This window comes from Stylophora pistillata, chromosome 8 (genome assembly GCF_964205215.1).
Source record: "Stylophora pistillata chromosome 8, jaStyPist1.2, whole genome shotgun sequence".
NCBI lineage: Eukaryota > Metazoa > Cnidaria > Anthozoa > Scleractinia > Pocilloporidae > Stylophora > Stylophora pistillata.
This window is the reverse complement of record NC_142526.1, coordinates 54,149-67,500: the sequence shown is the minus strand read 5'-3', so window position 1 is coordinate 67,500 and position 13,352 is coordinate 54,149. Positions and strand designations below refer to the sequence as shown.

The 13,352-nt window shown below is 50.6% G+C and overlaps 1 protein-coding gene across 1 annotated transcript in view; it reads right to left on the bottom strand.

Annotated features, from left to right (window-relative positions):
* Positions 1–4,442, bottom strand: part of LOC111329941 (uncharacterized) — a 5,348-nt gene extending 906 nt beyond the window's left edge. Inside the window, exons 1-2 of the mRNA XM_088730278.1 lie at positions 3,946–4,442; positions 1,313–3,575 (exon numbers count right to left, since the gene is read on the bottom strand). Coding sequence (XP_088586404.1) covers positions 1,313–3,575; positions 3,946–4,442 — 2,760 coding nt within the window. The remainder of the gene's footprint in view (positions 1–1,312; positions 3,576–3,945) is intronic.
* Positions 4,443–13,352: the final 8,910 nt, after the last annotated feature.

Genomic DNA, 13,352 nt, shown 5'->3' with positions numbered 1-13,352 from the left:
TTTTGGCCGTGTTGTCATGTGTTTCGTAGAAGCGGCAAGCGTGAGTAAAAGCCCGACCCCTTGCTTTGCACTCGTGCCTCAGAGTGCGGTGGGACTCACTCTCACGCATGCCACTCCTGCGCCCCTAATTTCTCGGAGTTGCGCGTCTATTCCCGAGGTCCCTTGGGTCTAGTGAACGTGGGATTCCATTTTGACCGCGTTGTCATGCGTTTCGTGAAAGTGGCAGCGTGAGTACATGCCTCACCCCTTGCTTTGCACTTGTGCCTCAGAGTACGGTGGAACTCACTCTCACGCATGCCACTCCGGCGCCCCTAATATCCCGGAGTTGCGCGTCTATTCCCGAGGTCCCTTGGGTCTAGTGAACCTGGGATTCCATTTTGGCCGCGTTGCCATGCGTTTCGTGGAAGTGGCATGCGTGAGTACAAGCCTCACCCCTTGCTTTGCACCTGTGCCTCTTAGTGCGGTGGGACTCACTCTCACGCATGCTACTCCGGCGCCCCTGATTTACCGGAGTTGCACGTCTACTCCCGAAGTCCCTTGGGTGTAGTGAACCTGGGATTCCATTTTGGCCGCGTTGTCATGCGTTTCGGGGAAGTGGCATGCGTGAGTAGAAGCCTCACCCCTTGTTTATTTCACAGAAACATTGGCTCTAGTCGAAAACTCGACTAACCAGTAAAGGAGAGGTTTTCTGCAAACAGAAAACACGCTTAAAACAAACGAAATTACAACATTAACAACTGAAATGAAAACTCACCGACTGTTCGAGCTTAGGGTTTTCAAACAACGACAATAAACGGCAACAAAACATTCTTGAGATGAACGCGACGATTTTTCCTTTCAAAGCAAATGGGGGATTGGCCGGATGTTTACGTAAACATAGGCCCGCAATTGGAGCTACACCGGCCCCTTAATAAAATCCACACAAACTATTTCATTAACAAAGGCTATCTGCGACCAGTGCGATTTAATGTGAAATAACGCGAAGCTACTCTATACAAGCAATATAAACTAACTGTCCATGTCATCAGGTGCCGGCGTGAATACACCTAATTATTTTGTCGTCCATATAGATCCACACCAGTTCAAAGTATGTTGCAAATGTCAAATGCCATGCCATTGTTGGTCTGTAAGGTTAGATCAGAGTCTGCGTCGAATGAAACTTTGTAACGCTGCACAGACACATCCATAACGTCAAGGTGCTACATACAGGTGTGATCAAAGAATCACCGGATGATTCTAACTAGGAATTTGACAATTCAAGACGACACAGCTTCGTAATTGGTCGTACGAGGGTAGTCACTGTCGTTTTCACCTCCCTCTGTCTTTGGCGCTTCGCGCGGGTCATGACGGTGAAACTGGTCTTGACTCTTGCAGAACGCACAAGCCAATCTTCATTAGGAAAAACTTCAATGATTCGCGCGTGTGGCCACTGTCCTCTAGGAAAGTTTTTGTCCGCTAACAGAACGACATCTCCCACTTTCAGATTCTCCTTTGCTTCATTCCACTTCTTTCGTTCTTGAAGGGTCGGGAGGTATTCACCAATCCACCGTTTCCAGAAGAGATTTGACAAGTATTGCGTTTGTCTCCACTGGCGTTGACAGTACAGATCTTCTTTGTCGAAAATTCCTGGGGGCAAACTGGAACATGGTCGCAAGTTTAGAAGATGGTTTGGGGTCAACGGTTCTTCATCCATAACATCATCACTGTTTCGCGTCAAGGGTCTACTGTTGAGGATGTTAGTCGCTTCAGTCAGCACAGTGTGAAGCACTTCGTCACAGACCACTTGTTCCTTCAATAAGGCCTTCAAGATTTGGCGTACGGACCTGATCATTCTTTCCCATGCCCCTCCCATGTGGCTTGCCCCAGGTGGATTGACGATCCACTGAATTCCTCTTTGAGCACAGAATCCATCGATCCTTTGCTGATTCCATTCTTCAATCGATTCTTTCAACTCCTTGTCTGCTTTAGTTAAGTTCGTTCCACAGTCGCTCCTGATTTCCTCGGGACATCCTCTCAGGCAAATGAATCTCCTCAATGCATTGATCATAGAATCTGTATTCAAGGTATTTGCAACCTCAATGTGTATGGCCCGGACTGACAAGCACATGAAAATACATCCATATCTCTTGACTCTACTTCTTTTCTGCTTTACTTCTACGGGGCCAAAAAGATCCACCCCGACGTATGTGAATGGAGGTTTATGTGGGGTGATCCTGTCTTCAGGTAACTTTGCCATGAACTGCTCTCCGGTGGGTGCCTTTCGTTTTTGGCAATCAACACACTTTCTCACTACACGTCGTACTGCAGAGCGTCCCTTTATAACCCAAAACCTTTCTCTCAGTGATGATAGCACAGATTCCTGGCTCATATGGCCCACATTCGTGTGGTTGTGCTGAATAATTAGTTCTGTCACATGGTTATCATTGGGTAGAATGTAAGGATACTTCAAATCTCCTTTTACAGGAGCACTCTCTAGTTTTCCACCAACTGCCAGCAACCCATTTCTTAACTTAGGATTCAATTGGAATATCGAGGCGCCCTCCCTCTTTAGTGTCTTCTTCATCAACCGTTTGTTTGCGCCAGGCGAGATGTTACCGAGTACCTCAAACACCTTTGGAAAGGTAGCTTTCTGGACCTGTCGAACAATTCCCTCTTCAGCCTTCTGCAGCTCAAGTGCGGTTAGTTTTCCAACTACGTTTCCTGAACTAATTAGAGGAGATGCATCGTCTACCTCCTGCTTGCAAACTTTGCTCTGGAGAAACCTCTTGTAGCGTAAAATCCAAGCAAACGCTTTCTTCAATTTCCACCATGAAGAGTAGTAATGTATCAAACCTCCTATTGAATCTTGTACAGCAACAGTGGTGTAGATTCGGCTTTCCTTTCTTACTTCAGGATCGCTATCTTTCAAGGGGGGCACCTCAATCACTGCTGGCCAACAGGATTCTTCCTTCCTAAGGAACGCTGGACCACTTAACCACCGCTGGTTCTTGATCATCTCATCAAGCCTCAAGCCTTTGGATGCGTCGTCTGCTGGATTCTCATCTCGGTTGACGTATCTCCAATCTGAGGTGGATGATATGCTACGGATCGTGGTAAGGCGATTCGACTCAAAGGTGTGAAACCGCTTGGTGTCATTTTTAAGGCATTTCAATACGGTAGTAGAATCCGTCCAGTACTTCACTCGATCTATCAAGATTTCCACTTCTTGACTTATGATCTGGTACAGCCTAACTGAGATAACCGCTGCTGATAATTCTAACCTTAGAATCGTGATTTCATGGATGGGGGCCAGCCGTGCCTTTCGCATGACAAAGCTGCAATGGATGTTGTCGAAAACGTCAACAAGGCGTAGATAGGCTACTGCTTCATACCCTGCACGGGATCCATCTGAGAAAATGTGCAGCTGAACTTTCTTTGTCTCGCCAAAGTCCTTCGGCTTAAAACATCGTTCGATTTGGAATGCTTGTAATTTTGGAAGTTCTTCTAGCCCGTAACCACTGAACCCTATCTTGTTCACCAATGACACCGCCCCATCCCACCTTCTTCCCACAAAGTTCTTGTAGTAATAGCTTGGCCTTCACTATGAAGGGGGATATAAAACCAAGTGGATCAAATAATGAACTAACAACTGACAACACTCCACGTCTAGTCACTGGCTTCTCTTCCAGTAATCGCTAAATTTTGGCTGACACCTCCCAGATGAATTTGTCAGTCTCTACGTTCCATTTCAAACCAAGCGCACACGCTGTGGGCAAATCTTCTATGTCCAAGTTGACCACTGAACTTGCTCTTTCACATTGTGGTATTTCAACCAACACCTTCCGGTCATTGCTAAGCCATTTTGTTAACCTGAAGCCACCTTTCGTCAGCAATTCTCTTTATTGTGAAGACAGCCTCATTGCAATCTCTGGTGAACTTACAGACTTCTTCAAATCGTCGACATACTTGTTTTTCTTCACAACTTGGACTGTCACATGGTCGAATTCTGATTGATAAATTGATGCTGTTCTCTTGAGGCAAAAGTTTGCACAAGATGGAGAAGAGCTCGCCCCAAATAGGTGTTTCACCATGCAGTACTCTCGCGGTTCCTCGTTGAAGTCTCCATTGGGCCACCATAAGAATCTCAACGCATCCCGGTCTTTAGGCTCGACGTAAACTTGATGAAACATAGCCTCAATGTCGGCTGCTATGGCGATAGATTCTTGGCGAAATCTGATCAATACTCCTACTAAAGGATTCGCCAAGTCAGGGCCTTGTAACAATTGCTGATTAACGGAGGTTCCATGATACTTTGCAACACAATCAAAGACCACTCTCACTTTTCTTGGTTTCAACGGATGGGTCACAGGATGGTGCGGAAGGTACCAAACTGGACAATCTCTCACGTCTAACTCTTCCCTTCGAACTCTCTGGGCATGCCCACTAATTATGTACTCTTGCATCGTACTTCGGTACTTCGTAAGCAACTCTCCATCTTGAAGCAGTCGTTTCTTCAGAAGCTGTAACCGTTGTTCCGCCATTGGTTTATTGTTGGGGAGATAAGGCATTTCTCCCGCCATGGCAGAGCAACTTGAGAGTGGTCACCCACTCCTTGTAGGGATTGTTCCATCTTGTCTAAGGCTTTGTTGTCCTCAATGGATGGTAGGGTATCTATTCCAACGGAAGAGTCACCAAAATCTGTTTTCCAAAGTCGCTCGAGTTGGCGATGTAAGATTTCATCATCTGTGTGGTGTTTAGCATTTTCCTTTGGCCGAAGGACATTCACATGAATTTGAAGCCCTTCTTCGTTGTTTTCTGGGCCTTTAACGCTACTAACAGCTTGCTCCTGCTCTTTAATGACATCTGCGTTTCTTTCCATTAAACCAGTTTCACTATCAAGGCGACTTCCATTACACAAATGTTCAAACGGCTCAGTGTTGGCGTGGACTCCCCCTTGCCTCCACTGACTTTCCTTCGTGCGGACAAAATTCACTGAGCAACCGTGATCTCCTTTCTGACCCTCCATTGGACCCATCACTGTCCATCCCAAGCTGTATCGGATAGCTATCGGCTCATCGTGGCCACCAGATTTACATTCAAGTGGAAGGAACAGGCCAGGATTCTCTTTGAGCCCAATCAACAGCAAGACTTCTCCATATTCTAGCACTGGAATGTAAATGTCTCGAAGATGAGGCCGCCAAGTAAGGTCTTCTGTCTTCGCTATACAACTTATAGAAATTGGCATATCATTGAATGTTTTCACATTCAACAATTCGACAGTAACTGATTCATCCAAGGACTTCACAACCAAATCCACAAGGCAACCTTCCACCTGAGCTGAACCCGTCGTTCCAGTCAATGTGAAACTAAGTCTATTTCCATTAAGCTTAAGCGTTTTTGCCAGCCTTTCATGGCACAGTGTCACCTCCGAACCATTGTCAAGCAGAGCATACGTCTCGACCATCCTGTCGCTAGCCTTTTCTTGAACTTTGACAGGCAGGATCCCAAGACAAACTCGGTTTTTTCCGGCCCCAGTGGCCGCTACAGTTACTTCTCTATCATTCCCGGCCCCAGTAACATTAGGAAGCAAAGCATTTCCTTGTCTTGCTCGCGATTGTTGTTCGGCATCAGCACTAGCTTCTCCTCCGTTCCTATAGATAGTGTGACGATGCATTAGGGTGTGGTGGTTATCTCCACAACTAGACTTCTGGCACTTGAAATTCACTTTGGGGCACTCCTTAGCTATGTGTCCCTTTACAAGACATTTGTTACAAAGTCCACCCTGTTGCACAACTTTCCTTTTCTCTCCATATCTGAAACCTTTGACCCTTTCGCACTTCCAAATTTCATGTCGTTCAGAACAAACCAGAGAAGGAGCTTGATTCTTTACGAAATCTGGCCCTCTCTTGTTTTCATTCTGACGACCACCGATTGATCCAGTTCCAGTCAAGAACGTTGATGAGCGGAGGGGAGGTTTGCTCTGATTCCCCTGGTTCCTTCCGAGAATTGTTTCTTTTGAGGGTTCAGAGTTCATGTCGTGACCAAATTCATTGTCCACCAACTTGGCTCGTTCTTTGATAAATTTTACAAAATCTCCAAACTTAGGTCTACGATCTGATACTATAATTTTCCCAGCGCACTCGGTCCATTTTGCTCGGAGGAACATTGGCAACTTTTTGGTTAGCTCTCTCAAAGTGTTCATGTGATTAAGGTCAGCTACATATTCAGTTCCCATTTCAGTCAAGGTTCGATCAGCAGTGTCTACTGAATTCTAATAAGGAAGGTCCATCCACATTCTTCAGCCTAGGTAAACGTAGCAATTTCTTAATTTGCGCATCTGCAATTACGTGCGGTTTTCCGAGGTTCTCGCGTAATGTTTCTTTCGCCACTCGATAAACATCAGAAACTGGTAAATTCTCACAGCTCTCGACCGCTTATCTTGCCTTTCCAGTGCAGTGCTGGATCAGTAGTTGGAGATGCCTACAGTTGTCAGGGTTGTCCTGTTCCAAATAAGTTTCGAAGTTGTGAATAAATGACACATATCTGAGTGGGTTTCCATGAAACTTGAGGTATTCGACTTTGGCGAGGCAACCACTTGCCTCAGTGCCTTCACCATTTCCCTTCCACTGTCAAAGTGCTGTACCTGCTGTGCTGGTGTTGTGTTACACGTCACATTTTGTGTTGTCTGGGCTCGCGGCATTTGCCAAACAGAAGACGACGATTCTCTGACGGGTTGTTCATACAATGGTAGTGAAGACTTAATACTGGTTACTACAGAATCATTAAACAAGGGTTTTGAGTCCCCACTGGGCAAGCGGAAAGTAGTGTGCTGCAATTCCCAGCCTGGGATTCCATTTTGGCCGCGTTGTCATACGTTTCCTAGAAGTGGCGTGCGTGCGCACGTGCAAGCCTCACCCCCTGCTCTGCACATGTGCCTTTAATGCAGGTGGGACTGTTTCTCACGCATGCTACGCCGGCGTCCGTAATTTCCCGCAGCTGCGCGTCTATTCCCAAGCTCCCTTGGGTTTAGTGAACTAGGGATTCCATTTTGGCCGCGTTATCATGCGTTTTCTAGAAGTGGCATGCGTGCGTGCAGGACTCACCCCCTTCATTCGCACATGTAACTAATAGTGCGTTGAAGGTCACTCTCACGCAGACCACTCCGGCGTCCATGATTTCTTGGAGTTGGGTCTAGTAAACCTGGGCTTCAATTTTGGCCCCGTTGTCGTGCGTTTCCTAAAGGTGGCACGCGTGCGTGCAGGGCTCAGTACTTGCTTTGCACACGTGCCTTTAACGCAGGTGGGGCTCACTCTCATGCATGCCACTCCGGTGCCCCTGATTTCCCGGAGTTGCGCGTCTATTCCCGAGGTGCCTTGGGTCTAGTGAAGCTAGGATTTCATTTTGGCCGCGTTGGCATGCGTTTCGTGGAAGTGGCATGCGTGAGTACAAAGCTCACCCATTGTTTCCAACATGTGCCATGTGCCTCATAGTGCACAGCCTCTCACTCTCACGCATGCCACCCTAGCGCCCCTGATTTGACGGAGTTGCGCGTCTATTCCCGAGGTCCCTTGGGTCTAGTGAACCTGGGATTCCATTTTGGCCGCGTTCTCAAGCGTTTCGTGGAAGAGGCATGCGTGAGTGCAACGCTCACCCCTTGTTTCGCACCTGTGCCTTTTAGTGCACAGCCTCTCACTCTCACGCATGCCACTCTTGCGCCTTTGATTTCCCGGAGTTGCGCGTCTATACCGGAGGTCCCTTTGGTCTAGTAAACCGCGGATTCCATTTTGGCCGCGTTGTCATGCGTTTCGTGGAAGTGGCATGCGTGAGTGCAATGCTCACCCTGTGTTTCGCACCTCTGCCTTATAGTGCACAGCCTCTCCCTCTCACGCATGGCACTTTTGCGCCTCTGATTTCCCGGAGTTCCGCGTTTATTCCCGAGGTCTCTTTGGGCTAGTCAACCTGGGATTCCATTTTGGCCGCGTTGTAATGCGCTTCGTGGAAGTGGCATGCGTGAGTGCAACGTTCACCCCTTGTTTTGCACAGCCTCTCCCCTGGCTCTAGTGCACCTGGGATTCCATTTTGGCCGCGTAGTCATGCGTTTCGTGGAAGTGGCATGCGTCAGTACAAGGCTCAACCCCTTCTTTTGCGCATGTGCCTTATAGTGCAGAGCCTCGCACTTTTAAGCATGCCACTCCGGCGCCCGTGATTACCCGGAGTTGCGCGTCTATCCTTCAAGTCCCCTGGGTCTAGTGCACCTGGGATTCCATTTTAACCGCGTACTCATGCGTTTCGTGGAAGTGGCATGCGTGAGTGCAAGGCTCACCACATTCTTTCGCACAGCCGATCATTCTCGCGCATGCCACTCCGGCGCCTGTGATTTCCCGGAATTGCGCGTCTATTCCCTAACTCCCCTGTGATTAGTGCACCTGGGATTCCATTTTGGCCGCGTTGTCATGCGTTTCGTGGAAGTGGCATGCGTGAGTACAAGGCTCACCCCCTTCTTTCGCACAGCCTCTCACTCTTACGCATGCCACTCCAGCGCCCGTTATTTCCTGGAGTTGCGCCTTTATTTCCCAACTCCCCTGGGTCTAGTGCACCTGAGATTCTATTTTGGCTGCGTTGTCATGCGTTTCGTGGAAGTGGCATGCGTGAGTACAAGCCTCACCCCCTTCTTTCGCACAATCTCTCACTCTCACGCATGCCACTCCGGCGCCCGTGATTTCCCGGACTTGCCCGTCTATTTCCCAACTCCCCTGGGTCTAGTGCACCTAGGATTCCATTTTCGCCGCGTTGTCATGTGTTTCGTGAAAGTGGCATGCATGAGTACGAGGCTCACCCCCTTCTTTCACAGATGTGCCTCATAGTGCAGAGCCTCTCACTCTCACCCATGCAACTCCGGCGTCTCTGATTTTCCAGAGTTGCACGTCTATTCCCCAACTCGCCTGGTAGTGCACCTGGGATTCCATTTTGGCCACGTAGTCATGCGTTTTGTGGAAGTGGCATGCGTGAGTACCAGCCCTACCCCTTTCTTTCGCACAACCTCTCACTCTCACGCATGCCACTCCAGCGTCAGTGAATACCCGGAGGTGCACGTCTATTCCCGAACTCCCCTGGGTGGGTCTAGTGCATGTGCGATTCCATATTGGCCGCGTTGTCATTCGTTTCGTGGAAGTGGCATGCGTGAGTACAAGGCTCACCGCCTTCTTTCGCACAGCCTCTCACTCTCACGCATGCGACTTCGTCGCCCGTGATTTCCCGGGGTTGCGCGTCTATTCCCCAACTCCCCTGGGATTAGTGCACCTGGGATTCCATTTTGGCCGCGCTGTCACGCGTTTCTTAGAAGTGGCAGGCGTGAGTACAAGGCTCACCCCCTTCTTTAGCACATGTGCCTCATAGTGCACAGCCTCTCACTCTAACGCATGCTACTCCGGCGCCCGTGATTTCCAGGAGTTGCGCGTCTACTCCCCAATTCCCCTGGGTCTATCTAGTGCACCCGGGATTCCATTTTGGCCGCGTTGTCATGTGTTTCGTGGAGGTGGCAGGCGTGAGTACAAGGCTCACCCCCTTCTTCTGCACAGCCTCTCATTCTCACGCATGCCACTGCGGCGCTCGTGATTTCCTGGAGTTGCGCGTCTATTCCCCAATTTTCCTGGGTCTAGTGCATCTGGGATTCCATTTGGGCCGCGTTGTCATGCGTTTCGTGGAAGTGGCAGGCGTGAGTACAAGGCTCACCCCTACTTTTGCACAATCTCACACTCTCACGCATGCCACTCCGGCGCCCGTCATTTCCAGGAGTTGCGCGTCTAATCCCTAACCCCCCTCGGTCTATCTAGTGAGCCTGGGGTTCCATTTTGACCGCGTTGTCATGGGTTTCGTGGAAGTGGCAGGCGTGACTACGAGGCTCACCCCCTTCTTTTGCACAGCCTATCACTCTCACGCATGCCACTCAGGTGCCCGTGATTTCCAGGAGTTGCGCGTCTATTCCCTTACTTAGCTGGGTCTATCTAGTGCACCTGGGATTCCATTTTGGCCGCGTTGTCATGGGTTTCGTGGAAGTGGCAGGCGTGAATGCAAGGCTCACCCCCTTCTTTAGCACATGTGCCTCATAGTGCAGAGCCTCTCACTGTAACGCATGCTACTCCGGCGCCCGTGATTTCCAGGAGTTGCGCGTCCACTCTCCAATTCCCCTGGGTCTATCTAGTGCACCCGGGATTCCATTTTGGCCGCGTTGTCATGTGTTTCGTGGAAGTGGCAGGCGTGAGTACAAGGCTCACCCCCTTCTTTTGCACAGCCTCTCACTCTCACGCATGCCACTCGGCGCCCGTGATTTCCCGGCGTTCCGCATCTCTTCCCCAATTCCCCTGGGTCTAGTGCACCTGGGTTTCCATTTTGGCCGCGTTGTGATGCGTTTCGTGGAAGTGGCAGGCGTCAGTAGAAAGCTCACACCCTACTTTTGCACGGCCTCTCACTCTCACGCGTGCCACTCCGGAACCCGTGATTTCCAGGAGCTGCGCGTCTATTCCCCAACTCCCCTGGGTCTAATTAGTGCACATGGGATTCCATTTTGGATGCGTTGTCATGGGTTTCGTGAAAGTGACAGCCGTGACTACAAGACTCACCCCCTTCTTTAGCACATGTGCCTCATAGTGCTCAGCCTCTCACTGTAACGCATGCTACTCCAGCGCCCCCTATTTCCAGGAGCTGCGCGTCTACTCCCTAACTCCCCAGGGTCTATCTAGTGCACCCAGGATTCCATTTTGGCCGCGTTGTCATGTGTTTCGCGGAAGTGGCAGGCGTGAGTACAAGGCTCACCCTCTTCTTTAGCACAGCCTCTTACTCTCACGCACGCCACTCCGGCGCCCATGGAGTTCCCGGAGTTGCGCGTCTATTGTTCAATTCCCCTGGGTCTAGTGCACCTGGAATTCCATTTTGGCCGCGTTGTCATGCGCTTCGTGGAAGTGGCAGGCGTCAGTACAAGGCTCACCCCATTCTTTAGCACAGGTGCCTCAAAGTGCACAGCCTCTCACTCTCACACATGCTACTCCGGCGCCCGTGATTTCCAGGAGTCGCGCGTCTATTACTCAACTTCCCTGTGTCTATCTAGTGCATCCGGGATTCCATTTTGGCCACGTTGTCATGCGTTTCGCGGAAGTGGCAGGCGTGAGTACAAGGCTCACCTCCTTCTTTTGGACAGCCTCTCACTCCCACGCATGACATTATGGCGCCCTTGATTTCCCGGAGTTGCCCGTCTATTGCCCAATTCCCCTGGGTCTAGTGCACCTTGGATTCCATTTTGTCCACGTTCTCATGCGTTTCGTTCAAGCGGCAGGCGTGAGTACAAGACTCACCCCCTTCTTTAGCACGTGTGCCTCATAGTGCACAGCCTCTCACTCTCACGCATGCTACTCCGGCGCCCGTTATTTCCAGGAGTTGCGCGTCTACTCCCCAACTCCCCTGGGTCTTTCTAGTGCACCTGGGATTCCATTTTGGCCGCGTTGTCATGTGTTTCGTGGAAGTGGCAGGTGTAAGTACAAGGCTCACCCCCTTCTTTTGCACAGCCTCTCACTCTCACGCATGCCACTCCGGCGCCCGTGATTTTCAGCAGTTGCGCTTCTATTGCCCACTTCCCCTGGGTATAATGCACCCGAGATTCCATTTTGGCCGCGTTGTCATGCGTTTTGTGAAAGTGGCAGGCGTCAGTACAAAACTCACCCCCTCCTTTTGGACTGCCTCTCACTCTCACGTGTGCAACTCCGGCGCCCGTGATTTCCACTAGTTTCGCGTCTATTCCTCAACTCCCCTGGGTCTATCTAGTGCACCCGGGATTCCATTTTTCCCGCGTTGTCATGCGTTTCCTTGAAGTTGCAGGCGTGAGTACAAGTCTCACCCACTTTTTTAACACATGTGCCTCATAGTGCACAGCCTCTCACTCTCACGCACGCTACTCCGGCGCCCGTGATTTCCAGGAGTTGCACATCTACTCCCCAACTCCCCGGCGTGTAGTGCAGCTGGGATTCCACTTTGGCCGCGTTGTTATGCGTTTCGTGGAAGTGGCAGGCGTCAGTACCAGGCTCACCCCCTCCTTTTGTACGGCCTCTCACTCTCACGCGTGCCACTCCGGCACCCGTAATTTGCAGTAGTTGCGCGTCTATTCCGCAACTCCCCTGGGTCTATCTAGTGCACCCGGTATTCCATTTTATCCACGTTGTCATGCGTTTCCTGGAAGTGGCGGGCGTGAGTACAAGGCTCACCCCCTTCTTTAGCACATGTGCCCCATAGTGCACAGCCTCTCACTCTCACGCATGCCAGTCCGGCGCTTGTGATTTCCAGGAGTCGCGCGTCTCTTCCTCATGTCCCCTGGGTCTATCTAGTGCATCCGGGATTCCATTTTGGCCGCGTTGTCATGCGTTTCGCGGAAGTGGCAGGCGTGAGTGCAAGGCTCACCCCTTCTTTAGCACATGTGCCTCATAGTGCACAGCCTCTCACTCTCACGCATGCTACTCCGGTGCCCGTTATTTCCAGGAGTTTCACGTCTACTCCTTAACTCCCATGGGTCTATCTAGTGCACACGGGATTACATTTTGGCCGCGTTGTCATGTGTTTCCTGGAAGTGGCAAGCGTGACTACAAGACTCACCCCCTCTTTTTGCACGGCCTCTCGCTGTCACATGTGCCACTTCTGCGCCCGTGATTTCCAGGAGTTGCGCGTCTATTCCCCAACTCCCCTGGGTCTAATTCGTGCACCTGGGATTCCATTTTGGCCGCGTTATCTTGCGTTTCTCGGAAGTGGCAGGCGTGAGTACAAGGCTCACCCCCTTCTTTAGCACATGTGCCTAATAGTGCACAGCCACTCACCGTCACGCATGCCACTCCGGCGCCTGTGATTTCCTAGAATCGCGCGTCTATTCCTCAACTCCCCTGCGTCTATCTAGTACACCCGGGATTCCATTTTGGCCGCGTTATCATGCGTTTCGCGGAAGTGGCAGGCGTGCGTACAAGGCTCACCCCTTGGTTAGGACATGTGCCTCATAGTGCACAGCCTCTCACTCTCACACATGCTACTCCGGCGCCCGTGATTTTGCAGGAGTTGCGCGTCTACTCCTTAACTCCCCCGGGTCTATCTAGTGCACACGGGATTACATTTTGGCCGCGTTGTCATGTGTTTCGTGGAAGTGGCAGGCGTGAGTACAAGGCTCACCCCCTTCTTGTGCACAGCCTCTCACTCTCACGCATGCCACTCTGGCGCCCGTGATTTCCCGGAGATGCGCGTCTATTGCCCAATTGCCCTGGGTCTACTGCACCTGGAATTCCATTTTGGCCGCGTCGTCATCCGTTTGGTGCAAGTGGCAGGCGTGAGTACAAGGCTCACACCCT